Raw genomic sequence first — 23020 nt, 5'->3', positions numbered from 1 at the left:
TGGATCTTAGAAAGGCTTTTGATACTGTTGCACATGGAAGACTGCTGCACAAATTGGAACAGTGTGGCATTGGAGGCAAATTGCTGCTATGGATAATGGGATGGTTGAGTGGCAGAAGACAGAGAGTGGTAATCAATGGACACTGCTCAACGTGGACTAATGTTATTAGTGGAGTTCCTCAGAGTTCAGTGTTGGGTCCGTTGTTGTTTTCGGTGTTTATGAATGATATTGATGATGAGATATCAAGTTTAATGTCCAAGTTTGCAGATGATACAAAGGTTGGCAGGGTTGTTAAGGACACTACTGACGCTATGCTGCTGCAACAGGATCTGGAAAGGTTGAACAGATGGGCTGAGAGGTGGCAAATGAAGTTAACATTGACAAATGTAAAGTACTACATATGGGAAACAGTAACCCCAGAGCAACGTATCAACTCTGCGGTACTACACTGACAGTGGTGGAGAATGAAAAGGACCTGGGGGTAATTGTGCAGGCAGATATGAAGTTCTCTGAGCAGTGCAGACGAGCTGCAAGAGTAGCTCATGGTGTCTTGTCAATGATATACAGGAATTTTTCTAGCAGGGATAAGGAGGTGATTATTCCCTTGTATAAGGCAATGGTTAGGCCACATCTTGAGTACTGTATACAGGTCTGGAGGCCTCATTTCAAGAAGGATGTAGAGCTGCTGGAACGGGTACAGAGAAGGGCAACAAGATTAGTGAATGGAACAAAGGGTTGCTCTTACGAAGAAAGGCTTAAGTTTTGCAAATTACAGAGTCTGGAGACTAGGCACCGGCGAGGTGATCTGATAGAGGTGTATAAGGCTTTGAATGGTTTGAGCATGCTCAATGCCAATGGGATTCTTCATCTTGCTCAGAATAATCACCTCAGAGGGCATAAATTCAAATTGAGGAAGGACGGATGTCGGATAGATGTGCGGAAATTTGCCTTTGGCCAGCGGGTGGTTGGTTGGTGGTACCGACTTCCGTCACTTGTTGTTGAAGTTGATAGCCTAAACAAATTTAAGGCTCAACTGGACAGGTATTTCGAGCGAACGGAGGGGTGAAATGGGAGTGGTTTTTTTTTTTTTTTTTTTTTGGCTGATGCTGAATAAGCTTGCTTTCTTGCATCATATGCCTCTACTAATGCTAATGCTAAAAAGTTTTCTTTGAGCAAAGTTACTGATTATTCAAACAAGTTGCCTTTGCAGCTAGCCAAGACAATATGAAGAAATTCAAAGGTTAACTAGATGGTTACCTACATGAAGAGAGAAGTGTATAATTTGTATCTTCTTATCTACTTTTTTTTTGCCAGTTGTGACTGCAACAAAAGTCAGCGACTTCCTTGCACTACATAGCTAATACTAATCTATGTCCTTCCTAAAATGAGATTTCCATGCTTATACACAATGGAATAATCATCTCTTTGTCCCTGCTGAAAAGTATCTGCTGTTCTAGAGGCTTGTTTCACTGCAGGGAGAATTTCAGACTGTACAATTAGTCTTAAAGAACAGTGGCCATTTATAACTACTTCCTATCCCCACCACTGTTTAATTACCCCTTTACACACAGTACTAAATAAATTTCCCTAATGTTACATTTCTCCAATTCATATAATAATTGTACGTGTCATACAGAATCAAAGATTTCACTGAAATCCAGATTATATCAATTATCCTTTGCAATCAATTCCTTTGTGACAATCTCATAGTAGCTAATCAGATTTCTATCCTCCTTTCAATAAACCTGCACTGTATTGCATTATGACTCCACTCCTAATAAGATTATCTTGTATTATTTCTATTAAGCTCTCATTATTAAGGCCAAACATTTAGTTATGTCTTTTGCAACTTCTCTTAATATAACTGGATAAATTCCATCAGTCCCAGATGCTTTGTTCCCTTTTACTAAGGCAATTTCTCTACTTCCTTAATTTCTGCTATTATAAAATCATTTCATTCCATGTTAGTATTCCAAAAAATTCTGTTAACCTCATAATCTAAGAAACAAGAAATGCTCAGTGCTAAGGTTTGGGCATAAATTTAACTTAGAGACAAATACAGTTATCTGTGTTTAAAGAAGTTGCACTGACCGGGCTAGCCGGGTGGGTAAAGTGCCTGCCTGACAACCCAAAGGTCGCGGGTTCGAATCCCGCCTCAGGCTTGGATCAAAGTACTGCAAAAACCTTGGGAGGTGCACTATGGCCACAGAAGCCGATGCGCCAACAACTACAAAAAAAAAAAAAAAAACAGAAGTTGCTAAAATCTTTTTAAATGTATCACAGATTTACCTATTCATATGATGATATACAATTTTTAAAAAGAAATCAACAATTTAGGCTAATGGTATTTGTCTCTAAGCTGAACATATGCCTATGTTGAGGACTTGGCACTTGATCTTCAGTAAAAACAGCATGCCTCTCCATGATGAAAATTAAATGCAAGTAATGTATAAATTTTGATTTTATTAAGGATTGTTCTTACTATCTCAAAAACAGAAGGTTTTTGACAACAAAATAACAATTAAAAATATTTTATACAGATTTATACTTATTGTTATTTTATGCTATTTATATTATCTATACATAAATGCTGCAATTTATGTTATTTATACTTAATGTTTTCATATGATGCATTAATTTCTTTAAACATTACTAACTAACAACCATAGTTCCAAAATAACTGACTAATTTAAGAATAGCAATTTGGTTTCATGAATTCTTATCAACTTATTATACATGGTATTTCAAAAGAATTTTAAAAAATTCTGGGGCATATTTTAGAATCTAAAATGAGTAAAAAGTGTCAAACAGGTATCAAAAGTGCTTATTCCAGAATTAATAGATGATTTCAAATGCCTATTTCTGATTTATAACATATGAAGTTGCATTCTTAACCTGGTTTGAAGGGAAGAGTGGTGTGGGTAATTCCATCAAAATAACAATATTGGTACTTTTTGATTAATTCTAGGCTAACAAAAAGTTCTCAATGACAAAAACCCCTCTCCTTTTCCAAGTTTGATTACTTTTCCATGGAAAAACTACATGTCCACAGATTTTCCATGCACAATATACTTTTTTTTTTGCTGCCCATCAAAACAGTATCCATTTATAACAGGCATACCTCGAATAACGAATAGGATGTGTTCCACGAAATTACTTCGTTAAGCGAAACTTCGTTTTCAGAGGTAAAAATACTATGGCCAGAATAGGGATACGTTCCTATGTAAAGAAAATGAAAAGCTTTTTTTTCGAACAAAGAAAAGTTTTATTAAATAAACATTCAACTTACATACAAAGTGAAATCACATTTTAAAATATGAGTCTAAAGTTGCTTATGCTTTTTTTCTCTTTCATTTAACAATTGCCTATACGGAGTTATTGCATTTAACACTGATCGCTTAACAATAAAACTTCTTCCTAAATCAGGATCATTTTCACTAAAAAAATTTAAACGTTTTCAATGTCATTTAAGCAGCTTTTTAAATCTTTGTTTGTTAACACTTTTTCGGCAGGAACTTCTTTAACTTCATCTTCATTATCTTTGTCTTCATTGCTAACAAGGTTTTCTAAATCTTCCACTGAAAAACCATCATCTTCTGCATTCAATAAATTTCTAACATCCTCTTCATCGACATTTTCGAAACCTATTGATTGAGCCATCTGGATAACTTCATTTCTAATTTCTTGGATGCTATTTTCTTCTTCTAGTACAACTTCTGACCATATTTTGCGCCAAACTCCATTTAAGCATTTCTTAGTGACTTCTTTCCAAGAACTATCAATGTTTTCAATTGCCTTTTTAATGGTGTAGTTTTTCCAAAAAGTTTTAACTGTCATTTCCTCTTTATCCTCTAGTTCAGTTAAACTGCTTAATGTTCGACGCAGATAATAAGCTTTAAATGATGCTATCACTCCCTGATCCAATGGTTGAATCAGAGAAGTTGTGTTTGTTGGAAGAAACACAACTTTGACAGGAATGCATGTGTCCAACGTGTTAAGATCAGTAGGATGTCCCGGAGCATTGGCTAACAATAAAAGAGCTTTTTCTTCAAAGTTGTTTTTTTTGACAATACCGTTTTACTTCAGGACAAAAGTGGTTAACAAACCAATCAGTAAATAACTCCTTGGTAACCCACGCTTTTCTATTTGCTTTCCATATTACAGGTAAATTCATTTTTATGTTACCTTTTAACGCCCTCGGATTTTCTGAATGGTAAACTAATAACAATTTTAATTTATAATCGCCAGAGGCATTTGATCGAAAGAGTAACATTAAACGGTCTTTAGCTGCTTTGAACCCAGCAGCTGGTTTTTCTTCAATAGAAATGAAACTTTTTGTTGGTAGCCGTTTCCAGAACAAACCGCTTTCGTCAACACTGAACATCAAATTTGGTGGAAAATTTTCACGTTCAATTATTTCCTTTAGTTTTTCTGAAAACTTATTTGCGGCTTCTCCTGTTAATTTTACACTATGAACCCTGGCCCGTTTTTTAAATTTCTCGAACCAACCACGAGAAGCCTAAAAGGTTTCCGTAATTTCGTCAGTTTGTTTAGATTTCAGGTGATTAAACTGGAATATTTTTTTTATGTTAAATGGGGCTTGAAATTGCGGACTTCGTTATATCGAAGCTTCGTTATCAGAGGTAACGTTAACCGAGGTATGCCTGTACTTAATCATCCCTTTATACATAGTAGCAAATTTCCCCTAATGTCACACTTCTCCAATTTATACAATAACTAAGGTGTGGCCCAGAATCAAAGACTATTGGAATCCAAATAGATTATGTCAAAATTATCCTTTGCATCTAATTCCTTTGTGACAATCTCATAGTAGCTAATCAGATTTCTAGTCAGCGTTCTATCCAGTCAATACACAGAACCTATAGGAATTTAATCAATACTCTTAATTGAAAAATGGCCTTGATAATCCTATATTATGGGAAGCAAAACTGCTTTATAATTAAAATAAGAATTTTTTTATATAAAGCACAAATAATCACTAAAAATAAATTCTTTGAAAAGCATTAAATTACATGGCAGTGTACAAGTAAAAAGTTTAAAAACAAATAAAAAATATAACAAATGCTAATTTAAAAGACAATTAAAATACTGGGATCAGGTTATCTGATACTATGAAATTACAACCCTATTTCCCAAACTAACCATTTCTGGCTAATTATGTGAAAGTTATGTTGCTTCCTTGCATCTTTGGCAATATATTAACACAAGGTTTCCAATATCTGAACCAATATGTGAATTTATAATAAAGTAGCTGCAGTTTCTATTTGGCAGATTATCTGAAATATCATGGTTGAATAAATTTAATTTTTTTTAAATATATTTTTTCTATCACATTAAAATGAAAAAGATGTTAAAATAACATGATACTGTAATATACTGTACTTTTTCTAAAGCAGAGCATAAATAGATACAAAATTGGAAAAAATATTTTTCATCAAATTTTGTAAATTACTTGATACCAGCTTACAGAAATAAGTGAATGCTATTGGATCTATGGGTTCAATCTGACTTATCATTCCAAAGCTAATAAAAGCTTGCTCATAGAATTAAAATATTTCCATGTGAATTAAGTTACACCTAATTCTCTTGGAAATATTCTAATCATATTTTACAATAAAATTAGCACTGTATTGTTAAAATTCTCCATAACAGTCACATTCTGATCTCCTTTAATTTATAATATGTACCCATACCTGGAGATCAGGTTATCAAATTCATGCAAATCATACATATTTCATCCTTGTTTACAATGATAAAAAAAAAATTACATAATAACAGTACAGTATATATAAAACTTAATACGATAAAACTGGTAAGCCACAAAACACGGCACCCCATTTATTCAAATATATATGCTCTCTGCATATTCACACACAAAAGAAAATTATAGAAATCAACTATCTAATTATATAAAATCTCAAAATATAATTTAATGATAAAACAAAGAGTTACCTTTCAGAGGCTACATCATGAATTTTATCAGTAGTTTTGTCATAATCCAACATAAGGTCATCTGAGCCTAAACTAGAACAAGATGAGCCAATGTCTGAACATGACAGAAGACTCTCTCTCTGCTCAGTGCCATTTCTTTCTTGACATAATTTATCAGATTCTCCTCGCTTTACAAAAATATTAGCTGCCTGTAATGCATGAAGTTCTGTTACAGACTGCTGCAGGGAAGGTACTGAAGATGCATCAAGTTTAGCATTTTCAAATGATATAAGTCCAGGCTGGTCTGCTATTTCATCATCAATTAAAAATTCTCTATTTTCCAGTTCAGATACTGGACTACTTATCCCTTGTTCTGTCAGGCTTTCTGATTTCTCTTCTGATGAGTCAGGACTAGAATTTTGTGACTGTGTCATAGCTTTATTGAATATATAGGAAGAATTTACTGTATTTGAAGAATTCTTAGTACTAAATCCTGCACTTCTAACAGAATTCTTATGAGAACTATTATCTTCATTAATAAATTGCCTCTTTACTTTTGGAATGTTCGATCCATCAGATCTAGTGGATCGCTGGCTCTGAAGATATGAACGCTGTAAAGGGATAGCTGTTTTGTATGCCAAGGAACCTCTATATGAGGTATAAGTTAATTCTGAAGTCTTCCCAAATTCTTTTCTATCACCTTCACCATATCCCACATTTGCCTGGTTCATCTGATTACTATTTGTTCTCTGTAATATAGATTTGATATAATCCTTATTTTCAGTACCAATGCTCCATCCTCCCCCTGGACGTCTCCTATATACTGGTGATTTTATACCACTCTCTCTTATCTTTAATGCAGCTGTCTTTTCTAAAACTATTTCAGCAGAGATATCAGGCTGTGAATGAGATACAGGTGATCCTTCACATGAATTGATGTGTTCAACATCTTTCAAAGTTTCAGAATCTTCCTGTTTAGCACCGTTCTCATGAAGGCTGCTACCTAGACCTGAATCTAAATCAAGCATACTATCATGACTAACTCCACACAGCCCAGTTTCTTTTCCCACCATACTATTTTTTAATTCACCACCATGTTCATGTTGTTTATATACCTCATCCAACTCTTTATTTTCCTCTTGATTTGAATCAGCCAATTGCGATTTATCTAAAAAATGAGGCATCTGAGGCCGAGGTAGACCGGAAATATGGGCAGTCACTTTAGAAGGGATTCTAGAGGGCTGCAGAGAGATTCTTTGAGAGTCCATCTTTTCAGATTTATTATCAGTAGCTACTGGTATAGTTTTGCTTCCCATCTGAGTTGTTTCACTTTGCTTCTTAAGAGATAAATCCTTGTTGTCTAAAGCTGATGCCTTTAATTGCTGAGAGGAGTAAGAAGTCTGAATATCAATTGCTTTAGCATTCCTATCATTTATGAAATCATTATTATTCACTACATGAATTTCACCCAAATTAGTTCTGTTGGAATTAGAATCAATAAAACAATGAGATCCATCCTGAAAGTCTATGGTATCTGTATTCATAACACTGTATGGTTTAGATGGAATGCCTGAATTTATACGAGGATTGCTGCACTGACCAGTGTTAACTGGAATGGGCAAACTTGTACTATGCTTAGTAACATTCAAATTATTTTTGGTATCAGATGGCTGAGTTATATGAGAAACCTGATTGTCATATTTTGGAGATGGCTGGATGTGTCTTTTGAAACTAAAGCTATTCAAACTATTTCTACTATAAGGTGTTGGTCTTGCAATTGCAATTCGTGATGCTTCTTCGTGTTTGGTGGAAGCCATTGGCACTGTGGTATAGGTATAGGTTCCTCCACTTGCCTTACAGGAATAACATGAGCCCATTCAGAGTAACAAACATGAAAAGCTGTAACAAATAAAATAAGTTTAATATAAAAATATTAAGTAATAAATGAATTATCAACACACAGTTTAGGATTAAAATTTTAAACCAAAAAATATTTATTCAAATACTACACATCCCATTTTTCAAAATACAGATTTTACAAAATAAAACGATTCAAGTTATCAAACAGTTACAGCACACAGTATTATGCAAAATGCGTACGAACGTCGTTTTTTATCCATAGCCACTACCATCTTAAGATCTGCCTTCTTGAATTGACTGAATATTCTAAAATAGTACAATGACAATTGTCAAGTTAATGATAACATAACAATTGCAAGAATGCAATGACTTTTGTCTCACTTTTCTGACTACACTTACATGCACCTGACCAACAGCAGCACACTAAGATATAATAGAAATAAAAGAATACTTAAGTCGAAGAATGCACTCACTTCTATCTCAGATGACTTCAAAGTTATAATTTTCTTTGACAATTATTTGAAATTGCTGCATTGTGTGAAGCTTTTGATTAAGTGTGCATGCAGCTGAATTTCTACACACCTGTAGAAATTCAGCTGCATGCACACTTACCTAACTGTTTCAACTTTAGGCCAGTTTATTTGGCAGTCTATCTGTTGGAATCAATTTGTGAATAGAATATATCCATTCATCATCACACAGATACTTTTCTAGAGTTTTGAATCAAATGACTAACACTTCAGTGGTATCGCATATATATTTCCAAAGACTGGGCTGCAATGTGTTTAGTAACACAGATCATATTTTGGAGATGGCTGGAGACCTCTGAAATTTTGCCATTGCAATTGCCATTGCATCTTACTTATTTTTAGGTTTAAGTTGCTCATTTCGACTTTTTTTTTTTTTGCTACTATATCTTTGTGGAGATATGAATTTGTTATTAAAACTAGCATCTTGTTTTTTTTTTTTTTTTTTTTTATGAATCAACTGCTTCTTAATCACTGGAAAGTTGTTCCCCAACATCAGTTTACATTAAAAATAACGCCGCTGTACTAGCATGATCCAGTCTAAGGTGGAGAATGAAAATGATCTTTGGGTAATCGCACAGACAGATATGAAATTTCCAGAGCAGTGCAGACAAGCTGCAAGAGTACAATGATATATAGGAATTTTGCTAGCAGGGATAAGGAGGTAATCATCCCCTTGTATAAGGCAATGGTCAGGCCACACTGAGTACTGCATAAAGGTCTGGAGGACTCATTTTAAGAAAGATGTAGAGCTGCTGGAACAAGTACACAGGAGGGCAATGAAATTACCCTCCTGTGTACTTGTTCCAGCAGCTCTAGTGGAACAAAGGGTTTCTGTTACCCAGAAAGACTTAAGTTCTGCAAATTAGAGTCTAGAGACCAGGCACCCGTGGGATTTTTTTTTTTTTTTTTTTTTTTTTTTTATGAAAACCCCAAACATGAAAGGTATCAAAACCTATAGTACTTGTACCGTGCATGGGTTGAAGGAGAAGTATTGGGGGGAGGGCGATGCTGGAAACTTTGCTCTAGAGACTAAACATGGGTTTCACCACTTCAAGCCTCCAATAAGCAAAGTGGTGGTATTTCACCAGTTGATGAAAGTCATCTACCACCTTTTGATTGTGGTGTATAAGGACTTGAATGGCTTGAGCAAGCTCAATGCAGATGAGATTCTTCCTCTTGCTCAGATTCCACACTTGAGTTCACGTACAAGGAAGCCTGAGGCTTATACTGCACCAGCCAAAAAAAAAAATTTCTGATTTACCCTGAGAGAAAAAGAGAAAGTAGAAGAGAATTACCAAGAAAGAGAAGAATGATGATATCCAGCTCAGGACCCTGGGTGTGCCAAGCCCATGCTTGCCAGATGTAAGCCCCTGAGGATATAGCCAGCAGGTAGTTGATTGCTGGAACAAACTTCGATCTATTATTGTGGAAGTTGACAGCTTAAATAAATTCAAGGCTAAACTAAAACTTTTGGAGGGAATGGATGGGTGAAACGGGAAGGGTTTTTTTTTTTTTTTTTTTTGGCTGATGCTATATAAGCTTGTTTTTTTTTCCACCATATGCCTCTACTAATTCTAATGCTGTAAAAGAGCAACCAAGTGGTCAGGAGCACGAGTGCAGTAACACACGTTCTTTGAGTGGACCAGGATTCAAGCCCATGACTGCTAAATACGATTAACATTTGTATTGATTGATTTACTGTAAACTCCACTGACCCGGTGGTCGTGCCAGAGTATAAACAAGAAAATCTATTATTAGTAGATTTTTTTCATTTCAACAAAAGCCTGGGGCTTCCTTACACTGCACTGTTAATACCAATACTCAAACCTGGAAATCTTGTTAATAGTAGTTTTCTAAAGAAAAAGAGTGAGAACCTTATGCCAAAACTCTTTTAAGAAAATCGAAATACTGAAACAACACCTACCAATGTGACTTCCTATACACCACTGTATAACAGTGGGACCCCAAAATAAAAAAAAAAGTTTGAAATAAATGAGAAATGTATTTGATTAGGATACACTAAGAAAAGAGCAAACTGAATTACAATACACAGATAAAGGCCATTCCTTTGATCTCTTAAAAAGTTCCACAATCCTAAGAACCAACAGAAATAAGATATGAAAAGAATACAAAATATCTTTTGATTCAAAGAATTCTCCCCTTTGCCTCCATGCCTGAAAGTTCCTTCTCATACATGCCATGTGCAAGATCACTATTCAACCAAACAGGTTCGCCTTCTTTAACAAGATTATCAATCGTCACTAGGGATGAAGCACTAATCCACCTCCATAACATCCTTCATCACAAGCAACAACATCCTTCTGCTCCATACAATGCTCAGTCAGTATCTTCAAAGGATAACATCCTAACTGTATCACCATATTGAGCAATCAAAAGTAACACCAACTGAAGCTTAACATTGACAAATGTAAAGTACTGCATATGGGTAGCAGTAACCCCAGAGTAACATATCAAATGTGTGGTACTACACTGAGGGTGGTAGAGAATGAAAAGGAACTGGGGGTAATTGTGCAGTCAGATATGAAGTGTTCTGAGTAGTCCAGACAATCTGCAAGAGTAGCTCATGGTGTCTTGTCAATGATATACAGAAATTTTTCTAGCAGGGAAAAGGATATGATTATCCCCTTGTATAAGGCAATGGTCAGGCCACACCTTGAGTACTACATACAGGTCTGGAGGCCATATTTTAGAAAGGATGTAGAGTTGATGGAATGAGTACAGAGAAGGGCAACAAGGTTAATGAATGGAACAAAGGGTTGCTCTTATGAAGAGAGAGAGAGCTTAAGTTTTGCAAATTACAGTCTGGAGACTAGGCACCTGCGAGGTGATCTGATTGAAGTGTATAAGGCCTTGAATGGTTTGAGCATGCTCACTACTGATGGGATTCTTCCTCTTGCCCAGATTAATCACCTGAGGGGACATAAATTCAAATTGAGGAAAGACAGTTATAGAACAGATTTGCAGAAATTTGCCTTTAGCCAGCGGATGGCTGATTGCTGGCAAACTTCCATCTGTCGTTGTAAAAGTTGACAGCTTAAATAAATCCAAGATAGAACTAGACAAACATTTGGAGTGAATGGATGAGTGAAATGGGAAGGGTTTTTCCCCCCCCCCCCACTGATGCTGTATAAGCTTGCTTTCTTGCATCATATGCTTCAACTAATGTTAACGCCTTCCGCTTTAACAACAGGTAGGACATCCTCATTAGTATTCATAAAATGATGCCAAGAAACAAGATTCATATAGCACAGCTAAAAAAAAAAAAAAAAATTTACCCACTTCACCCATTCCTTTAAATAATTTATATACTCCTACTCTATGTTTATTCGAACTACCCATTTCCACAACGCCAGGCTGAAGTTTATTCTGGCAGTCAATTATTCTCTACATGAATGCAAATTTTATCACTATTCTGTAAACCATCCTTTTCCAATCTAAATGTATGTTCCCCATTATAGCAGAGGAGCAATGCCATGCATTTAATTTACTTAGCCTTTTTTAAAGCCTTAAACCCTTCAAATTAGGTCATAGTGTAGATACTTGGTTCCAGATACTGCAATTTTCAGGAACCCAGGCTTTCTTTTAAGAATATTCTTCTGTTCTCCCAATTAATTTTGCTTTTGTCGACACCTTTTCCAACAGATCTGTGGTCTTACCAAAATTTGGTTTTTAAACCTGTATGCAGTATTCCAGTTGTGGCTTAACCATTGCTTTATACAATAGAATAACCACCTATTTGTCCCTCCTGGATGAGTTCATCATCACTTGCCCCTCTCTTCCACAAAATGTCAACAAGGCTGACTCTGAAGTGCCACACTAGTTAAATTTCCATTTATACTCAGGAGAGCTGAGGCCAGAAGAGTTTACAACTTCATTTTTAGTGTTTTACTGCAACCAATTTTCCAGCCCAACAACTAAAAATGGGCCATGCACATTTTGTGGCAACATACACAGACACAATCCTGCAATGTGCACAAGGTTTGCTTTGTCAATAAGCTGTAAGGCCTTTGTTATGTGTAGATTTTTTGTTGATATATAGTGTGGGTCATATGTAAGTTTATTGAGAAGAAATGCAACTTAGGGATAAGTAAATTACCAAAAACAGTTTGAACAATAATGTAAATGTCATAAAATTGACTTAAAATTGTGCAAATTATTTCTTGTCCTGGTAAACTAGCATATAATCCACTCAGCATATCTTAATTATTCTAAAATACTGTTTATTACTTCACTGAAGAAAGCTGGAACAATTTACTAGTGTAACACGTTTGCTGCCTTTTATATTTGCAAGGGTCCTCCTTATGTGCCTCAGGATGCTGGAACAAATAGGTAGTGCTTTTAGTAAATAGTTTATCTGTAAAGAGTCATCACTACAAGTAACACCATCATCTGTTGTTTATAGTGTTCTAACATCAACAGATATATTTGAACAAGATTCAGAATCCACATCACTCGAATAGAAATCTATGTCAGTATCAAGATCAAGGTGTGTTTGTTTTTATTGCAGTCTCAGGGGTTTCCCCTATAAGCCACAGTAGCATCTGAAAGGCAAAGCCAAGGCAGGCAAGTGTACATATGTAGGTGTGTAAGTAGGTGTGCTGTTATGTTGAGTGTTGACACCTGGTGACTTTGCAGCCAGGGGGAATGGGACACCTGATCCCCCAAACCTTGGCCATGAGGAAGCATGCCAAGGACTACAATCCAGGAGGTGGCACGTAGGGGGTATTTCAAAAAATTCTGAAAACCCCAATAAGAATTATGTCAGTATAAGATGACATATTATGAAGAGCTGATTCATTGTCATTGGCTTCAACATACTGTCCATCCCTGTTCCCTTTCAGTCCTGATGTCCCAGGCCATGCAGCCATTATAATAAACCTTTAGGGTAAAATTTTATAGGAAAAAAACTTCTTACACAAAATTTATCAGTAGACACACCCTTAGGATGATGTTTTGTTTTTCACAAACTAAAGAATTAAAATTCAGCAGGCATAATCTTCAAAAAAATTTTACCTTTTCTTCTTGTGAAAAATACCAAACTAGATAAAATAACTTCAACATAAGCTTGGTTCACAGTTTTTATAGTGCTCTCTAAACAGTGCAATTGATGCTAAGCAAAATCCCACCCGCAATGCAATAGCCCATGGTTCAATCAGTGTGGCAAAATCACTCAGTTGTTCATTTCCTGTGCTTTTCCTTTTACAGCATTCATTTATTGACCACCATTGAATGGACACATCTGCATTGAGGCACAAAAATTACAGTTTGTTTGGATGCAAGTTTGTCTTCAAGCAACGAAAGTATTAATGCTCACTATGAACAAAAACACAGATAAAAATAATACAGGAAAGTAATACACAGCTTTCGGACGAGGAACGTCCTTCATTTGTGACCGCTAATGCAAAAATACAGAACGTTGTGTGCATACCATGACAGTCATGTATGGTGAACTGTGTGCTACAGGTTCAGGTAACAATTAGCTGTTAGAAGAGAATGCTTGCAGTTGTAGCTGTGAAGCCTGGAAATGTCGTAAATGCCAATGTTTGTCAGCCAAGAGGATGATCGTCAGTAATGGGATGGACATATCCTCTGTTCCGGTTAAAGGAACTGCTACAGCACGAGATGTTCATGACATCACGGTGCGTATCAATGTCATGCTGAGTTGACCAGAAGTGCTCAAGCAATGGCTGAGTGTTCCACGTCTGCTAAACTGATAACTTTCCCATGTTCAGAGACATGACTACTGAGTCTTCTGCTGGTTTCCCCAATGTAGCAGCCAGTGCAGTCACGGTCAAGGAAAGTCACCGAATCTGTGTGTTGGCATCTGCATGCCTCCAGCTGCCAGATTCTGCCCTTCTGAGGTCTACCAAAAGTCACTGGTAGACCTCAGAAGGAATTCCTACAAGGAAGGAGTGCCCTTAAGATCTATCATCTCCTGTTGTAGTTCCCCGGCCTACAAATTATCTAAGTTCATTTCGAGCTTGCTCTTGTCCCTAGTAGGCAAGGCTGCCAACACCATTTCTAACAGTTGGGTATTCCTGGACTGGATTCGTACCCTATCCATCTCAGATGATCAAGTCATGGCCTCATTTGATGTGGTGTCTCTTTTCACTTCAATCCCAGTCGAACTGGCCATCACGTGTGCCAAGGAGCTTCTAGAAGCAACCAAACCCTGAGCAACAGATTTTCTCTAACTTCCAAGGGCATTTGCACCACCCTTTGATTGTGCTTGACTGGTGGGCCATCATGTTTAGTGACTCCATTTACCAGCAGAAATATCCTACAGCAGCCATTCCCAACCTTTGACTCGCGAAGCCCTTTCAATTTTTAATATATTTGTATCTGCTTTATTTTAGCATTAGCATTAGTAGAGGCATATGATGCAAAAAAGCAAGCTTATTCAGCATCAGCCAAAAAAAAAAAAAAAACACTACTCCAATTTCACCCCTCCGTTCATTCGAAATACCTGACCAGCTGAGCCTTAAATTTGTTTAGGCTATCAACAACAAGCGATGGGAGTCTATTCCACAAACCAACTGCCCGCTGGCTAAAGGCAAATTTCCGCACATCTATCCGACATCCGTCCTTCCTCAATTTGAATTTATGCCCTCTCAGGTGATTATTCTGAGCAAGAGGAAGAATCCCATCGGCATTGAGCATGCTCAAGCCATTCAAAGCCTTATACACTTCTATCAGATCACCTCGCCGATGCCTAGTCTCCAGGCTCTGTAATTTGCAAAACTTAAGCCTTTCTTCGTAAGAGCAACCCTTTGTTCCATTCATTAATCTTGTTGCCCTTCTCTGTACTCGTTCCAGCAGCTCTACATCCTTCTTGAAATGAGGCCTCCGGACCTGTATACAGTACTCAAGGTGTGGCCTGACCAATGCCTTATACAAGGGAATAATCACATCCCTGACCCTGCTAGAAAAATTCCTGTATATCATTGACAAGACACCATGAGCTACTCTTGCCGGTCTGCACTGCTCAGAGAACTTCATATCTGCCTGCACAATTACCCCCAGGTCCTTTTCATTCTCTACCACTGTCAGCGTAGTACCACAGAGTTGATACATTGATCTGGGGTTACTGTTTCCCATATGTAGTACTTTACATTTGTCAATGTTAAACTTCATTTGCCACCTCTCAGCCCATCTGCTCAACCTTTCCACATCCTGTTGCAGCAGCATAGTATCAGTAGTGTCCTTAACAACCCTGCCAACCTTGGTATCGTCTGCAAACTTGGACATTAAGCCTGATACACTATCATCAATATCATTTATAAATACAGAAAACAACAATGGACCCAACACTGAACCCTGAGGAACTCCACTAATAACATTAGTCCACATTGAGCAGTGTCCATTGATTACCACAATATTTTTATTGTGAACCACTAAGCCTATAGCCAATAAACCTTCTTTGAAATCGTATAATAGTTCTGAATTTTTATTATAAAATATTTCCAGTACTACGTTTTTATAGGCAATATTGTGCAATAATAAAAATTATTATTAAGTACCTATACATAACAATAGTCTTTGAGAATTAAAAAAAAAAAAAAAATTAGTATGGAAAACTTATTCATTTAACACGATATACTGTAAGATAGTAAACTAAGATAATAAGGAATTATTAGTAAGATTATAAGGAACTGTGGGAGATGTGGCTTCTTTCGTTGACAATTCTTTACTTTATATTTAATTTTATTTTACTTTATTATTGGCTATATTTTGTAGTTTACAAAAATATACCTGTGTAAATCTAAGCAGACGCCATTACAGAATTTTTAGTGTGAACCCCCAGAACACTTTTGCGGACCCTCAGGGTTCGCAAACTACCGGTTGGGAACAGCTGTCCTACAGCCATGGGTTCCCCGGTTAGTTCAGTTATGGCAAACATCGCAATGGCGGAATTGGAGAGTTGCGAAGAGACTTTTGTGCCACCTTAACTCTGTCGCAATTCCTTCAATTTACCATCGAACTGGAGTCAGAAAATGCTCTTCCTTTCTTGGATATCCTTGTCCAGCACGAGGGCACATGTTTGAAGACATCAGTCTATCACAAGCTGATGTGTGCTGGACAGTTCACCAAATACCAGTCAGCACACGCACACAGCCATCTTCTCCGCACAGTGCAAGCCCACGCCTGGACCCACTCTAGTTCTGCAGATGAGAGGTCACTGAGATTACTAGGGTTAAGACAGATCTGGCAAGGTGCAGCTACCCCACCAGTGCCCTAGATAGGTGTGACCTACAGGCCTGTAACCACGTAGTGGCCCACAGGAGCATGCGTAGTAATGACTCCGCCTCGATCGCCTTTATCCCGTTCTACCCGAACCTATCACAACAAATTTCCAGAGTCTTAAAGGCTCATGGGATAAAGTGCTTACAACTCCTGGGCAGGAAGTTACGATCCCTCGTCTCGAGGGTTAAAACATCAGTTCCCCCTGCTGCAGAGTGGATTAGTCTACCATATTTCCTGCTGTGACTGCTATGTTGGGGAAACCGGCAGGAGACTCAAAACATGAGAAAGCTATCCATTTAGCGGACGTGGAACACTCGGCCATTGCTGAGCACTTCTGGTCAACCCAGCACAACATTGATACATGCCACGACATCATGATTATTGATCGGTCCCGCCATTACCATTGCTCTGTCTGGTTGGAATCGCTGTACATCTCGTGCTGTAGCGGTTCCTTTAACCGAAACAGAGGATGTCGTGTCCATACTCTTGGCTGACAAACATTGGCATTTACAATGTTCCCAGGTTTAAATGCAAGCATTCTCTTCTAACAGCTAATTGTTACCTGAACCTGTAGCACGCAGTTCACCATACACGACTGCCACAGCACACACGACATTCTGTATTTTTGCATTAACAGTCGCAACTAATGAAGGACGTCCCCTGTCCAAAAGCTATGTATTACTTTCCTGTATTATTTTTACCTGTGTTTTTGTTCATAGTAAGCATTAAACATATAACCTGTTATTTTCTTTTCTCTCCATTCTGCTCTATGGTGCAATACTTTACTAAATAGAACATTTTTATTTTGTCCTGTGCAATCATGATTTATATGACTCTTCATTAAAGGTTTTAGATTTAAGATATTTAACTGAGAAGAATAAGGGGGGGTGCACGCACACATGCCCTTGCAAACATGTTAAGTGTTTTTTTTCTCACTACATGTATTTTGGAGTGGCATTGTACAAAAACAGGAAACCTCTTACAACCTGTTATGTATTTCTACAAAATATGTCTAGGAGCATACCCAATACTAAAATGTCCTACTATGGAAGGCCTATCGGTACTGCTCAAAAATTGGTGTCATATTATACATGAGCTATATAAAAAAATTGGGTTTTTTTTTTTTACCAAAAACAAAATCAGGGGTCACACTATACACAGAGTCGGCTTACACATGAGTATATGGCACCTCCGTAGCCAGAAGCAGAAGTGTGTAGCACATGCTTCTTGATTAGACCGGGGTTCGAGCCCATGATCACCAAATACGGAGGATGCGAAAGGTCAGGGAATGACCACCGCATATCCCCAGAGAAATATGGCCTTAGTTGCTAATGCTCCTAAAAACCAAATAACAACAAACGAGTATATACAGTCTAATTTGGATATAACGAGCACAGAAATAACAAGATCACAGCTGTAATGAGAAAAAAAGCAATAATGATTTTAATTTATGCGTATTCTTATACAATCGCTCACTGTTATAACAAGTGTACTACACGGATATAACGAACAAATTTTGGTAACTACGCAAACATTCTTAATTGCTCAGGTAGTCTAAAAAACCCAATTCTTCGAATAGACGAAAATGAAAAGGGCGACTTAGCTTTATGACCACCTGCATCGAATTAGCGGCCTGTTTATGACCTTGTCCTCCAGGGATGGGGGCTATACAATAGTGCATTGGTGTTCCGCTTGTCACATTACCCTATTTATAGATTGTCTTGTATTCACTGAACCATAAATTTATTTCAGGACTTCTAAGAATGTTGTACACATTTCGGGACTTCTAGGAACTTTGTACGCGGATCACTTTATCATTTTAAAGTAAAATCAGTTAGAAACCAACCCTTCCTTCAAAAACATGTCTGCTAATAAAAAAGGTGTCTCTTGATTTGCAAAAAAGTCTAAATTATTCGTGAATTAGAACGCGATGCAAAAAATGTTGCAGTGTGTAAAAAGTTTTCTATGTCCTCTTCAAGTATATCGATATTGTGGAAGAATAAAGATAAGTACTAACATATCAGCACTGGAAATGAACATAACCGAGAAAAAAAAAATTAGAAAGTGCGAGATTACAAACACTGAGGAAGCACTGCTTCAACGGTTCACCACACAAACAAGTGCTGGATTTTATTTTCAATAGACGGTCCAATCTTGAAGGCTCAGGAGGAAAAATTTGCTAAACAATTTGAATATGATTGTGTGTGTAACAATGGTTCGCTAGATCGATTTAAAACCAACATAACATTGTTTACGTAAAAATTAGTGGAGAATCACGATCTGCAGATCCAATAATGGCATATGAATGTCGGAAACAAGAAAGATTTCAATGAAGAAGACATCTACAGCAGTTGTGCTACTGCAACAAGATCTAGAAAACTTGGCCAGATGGGCTGAGAAGTGGCAACTGAAGTTCAACATTGATAAATGCCAAGTACTGCATATGGGTAGAAGTAACCCCAGGGGAACATACCAACTGTGTGGTACTACACTTGGGGTGGAAGAAAATGAAAGACCTGGGAATGATTGTGCAGTCATCTATGAAGTTTTCTGAGCAATGTAGACAGGCTGCCAGAGCATATCAGAGCATATCATATAATGATATACAGGAATATTTGCTAGAAGGGAAAAGGTGATTATCCCTTTGAATAAGGCAATGGTCAGGCCACGCCTTGAGTACTGCATACAGGTCTGAATGCCTCATTTTAGGAAAGATGTACAGTTGCTTGAGAGTGTACAGAGAGGGGCAACAAAGGGGGTTCTCCAAGAAAGGCTTAAGCTCTGCAAACTGCAGTGGCTGGACACCAGACACCTGTGAGGTGATCTCATTGAGGTGTATAAGGCTTTGAATGGGTTGAGGCATGTTGAATTCTGATGAGATTCTTCCAGTTGCTCAGATTATAAACCTGAGGAGGGCATAAATTCAAATTGAGGAAAGACAGTTGTAGAATGTGCAGAAATATGCCTTTAGCCAGAGGGTGGTTAAAAGCCAAAAAAAAAAAAAAAAAAAAAAAAATTTTCACACGACCATTTTCCCTCTAAAAGTTTGTCCAGTTCCTCCTTGAATTTAATTTCCACACGACCATTTTCCCTCTAAAAGTTTGTCCAGTTCCTCCTTGAATTTATTTAAGCTATCAACTTCCACAATGGCAGATGGAACAAACTTCCATCTGTCATTGTGGAAGTTGATAGCTTAAATAAATTCAAGGAGGAACTGGACAAACTTTTAGAGGGAAAATGGTCGTGTGAAATTTTTTTTTTTTTTTTGGCTGATGCTACATAAGCTCATACGCTTGTTTCTTGTATCACATGCCTCTATTACTACTACAACGCCGCCGAAAAGGACTTTTTTATAATTTGACACCTGACAATACATTTAAATTCAGAGGGAGAAAATGTGTTGGTGGAAAAAAATCAAAGGCTCCCTTGATGGTGCTTGTATGTGCAAATATGACAGGAACTGATAAAAAAAAAAAAGTTTATTATTGGAAAATTGTTAAAACCTCGGCATTTCAAAAATGTAAGGAAACTTCCTGTATATTACATTGCAAACAAGAAAGCGTGGATGATTTTGGATATTTTTTGGCAATACGTAAATGACTGGAATAAGGAGCTATTCAAAAAGAAAAAAAATACTTTATTGTCAGTTGATAACTGTCCTGCACATCCCCTAATTCAAAATTTGTCCAACATTATGCTAGTGTTTCTGCCTCCAAATGCGACATCAATTTTACAACCAATGGATTAGCATTAGTAGAGGCATATGATGCAAGAAAGCCAGCTTATTCAGCATCAGCCAAAAAAAACAAAAAAAAACACCACTCCCGTTTCACCCCTCCGTTCGCTCGAAATACCTGTCCAGTTGAGCCTTAAATTTGTTTAGGCTATCAACTTCAAGAACAAGTGATGAAATCGGTTCCACCAACCAACCACCCGCTGGCCAAAGGCAAATTTCCGCACATCTATCCGACATCTGTCCTTCCTCAATTTGAATTTATGCCCTCTGAGCTGATTATTCTGAGCAAGATAAAGAATCCCATTGGCATTGAGCATGCTCAAACCATTCAAAGCCTTATACACCTCTATCAGATCACCTCGCTGGTGCCTAGTCTCCAGACTCTGTAATTTGCAAAACTTAAGCCTTTCTTCATAAGAGCAACCCTTTGTTCCATTCACTAATCTTGTTGCCCTTCTCTGTACCCGTTCCAGCAGCTCTACATCCTTCTTGAAATGAGGCCTCCAGACCTGTATACAGTACTCAAGATGTGGCCTAACCATTGCCTTATACAAGGGAATAATCACCTCCTTATCCCTGCTAGAAAAATTCCTGTATATCATTGACAAGACACCATGAGTTACTCTTGCAGCTCATCTGCACTGCTCAGAGAACTTCATATCTGCCTGCACAATTACCCCCAGGTCCTTTTCATTCTCCACCACTGTCAGTGTAGTACCGCGGAGTTTATACGTTGCTCTGGGGTTACTGTTTCCCATATGTAGTACTTTACATTTGTCAATGTTAAACTTCATTTGCCACCTCTCAGCCCATCTGTTCAACCTTTCCAGATCCTGTTGCAGCAGCATAGCGTCAGTAGTGTCCTTAACAACCCTGCCAACCTTTGTATCATCTGCAAACTTGGACATTAAACTTGATATCCCATCATCAATATCATTCATAAACACCGAAAACAACAACGGACCCAACACTGAACCCTGAGGAACTCCACTAATAACATTAGTCCACGTTGAGCAGTGTCCATTGATTACCACTCTCTGTCTTCTGACACTCAACCATCCCATTATCCATAGCAGCAATTTGCCTCCAATGCCACACTGCTCCAATTTGTGCAGCAGTCTTCCATGTGCAACAGTATCAAAAGCCTTTCTAAGATCCAAATATATAATATCAAAGTTATTCCCTGCATCCAGTTCTTTTGTGACTACATCATAGTATCCAATCAAATTGGTCAGGCAACACCTGCCCTTAACAAAGCCGTGCTGCATCTGAGCTATAACTGAATTCTTGTCAAGATGATCCTGCAGTGCTTCTTTAACCAGTGCCTCCATTAATTTACCTGGAACAGAAGTTAAACTAACAGGTCTATAATTACTTGTGTCAGCCTTTGATCCTCCTTTGTGAATTGGGGTTACATTTGCACATCTCCAGTCTATGGGTACCTCCCCTGAGTCCAAAGAAGCTCTCATAATTATGGCTAGGGGTTTGCTTACTTCCTTTGCTGCCTCCTTTAATATAACTGGATAGATCCCATCCGCCCCAGGTGCCTTTTTTATGTTTATCCTCAACAATCTCTCCTCCACTTTCCTCTCAGTTATTACAAAATCATCCAGCTCACTGCCAATGTTTACTTTACCTACATCATTCTCCTTCCTGAATAACTCCTCATGCGTGAATGTAGATGCAAAATACTCGTTTAGATTGTTAGCCACCTGAGCAGGATCCTCAACTGTTGAACCATCAATATCCAGTGGACCAATCTGATTCATCCCTTTCCTTCTTGAGTTTAAATAGGTAAAGAACTCTTTTCTGTTTTTCTTTGCATCCTTTGCCAAGGATTTTTCGTAGTCTGCCTTTGCCTGCCTAATCTCCTTTGTGACTTGGTTACAGACCAACTTATATCTATCATGGGCTTCCATGTCACCCATTAATTTGTATGTATCCCATGCATTTTTCTTCTCTGCCACATGTCTCATTAGTTCATCTGACAACCATTTAGGCCTAAACCTTGAACAATATTTCTTAGTTGGTATGTAAAGCCTGGTAGCCTCCAAGATTAGTTCCTTGAATGCTTCCCATTTTAGTTTGCTGTTGGTAACATCATCAGTTGGTCCCACTGTATAGAATTTAAATACTGTCTCAGACCATCATAGTCGCCTTTACGAAAACAAAAACCCTTCCCTTTACCTCTGATGGTAGTTACCTCCTTGAGTAAATCCCACTTCAACACACTGTGATCACTGCCACCTAGTGGTTCATTTATCTGCAGATTCTTAATGCATGAAGAATCACTACTGATAATCAGATCAAGAGTATTGCTCCCTCTTGTTGCCTCACGAACATGCTGATGTAGAAAACAATCATCCAATAAATCCACAAAAGCCTTGCTAGTGTGCGAGTGACCAACCCACAAATTCCAGTCAATCTGGGAAATTAAAATCCCCCATTATAAGACTCTCTGATTTACTGGCCCACTCTATTTCCCTGTACAATATCTTATTATACTCATCAGAGTCATTAGGCCTATAGCACACTCCTATTCTCAATTTTGATTTCCCTATGCTTATGTCACACCAAACTGACTCGACACTGCCCTGCCCTGTCCGTCGATGTCGACTGGCTTCACTTCCTTGGACTTTGTGTTTCTTAACTAATAGCATAACCCCTCCTCCCCTCC

At 37.7% G+C, this 23020-nt stretch overlaps 1 protein-coding gene across 1 annotated transcript in view; it reads right to left on the bottom strand.

The window, feature by feature from the left end:
• LOC150089748 (uncharacterized) overlaps positions 1-23020 on the bottom strand; it is a 148805-nt gene that overhangs the window by 110473 nt on the left and 15312 nt on the right. The window contains exon 2 of the mRNA XM_090390088.1: positions 5974-7851. Coding sequence (XP_090246214.1) covers positions 5974-7829 — 1856 coding nt within the window. The 5' untranslated portion in view covers positions 7830-7851. The remainder of the gene's footprint in view (positions 1-5973; positions 7852-23020) is intronic.

The sequence above is a fragment of the Mastigoproctus giganteus genome, chromosome 2, assembly GCF_048544385.1.
Source record: "Mastigoproctus giganteus isolate SK-2022 chromosome 2, ASM4854438v1, whole genome shotgun sequence".
NCBI lineage: Eukaryota > Metazoa > Arthropoda > Arachnida > Uropygi > Thelyphonidae > Mastigoproctus > Mastigoproctus giganteus.
The sequence above is the reverse complement of the archived record's forward strand: the minus strand, read 5'-3'. Positions and strand labels throughout refer to the sequence as shown.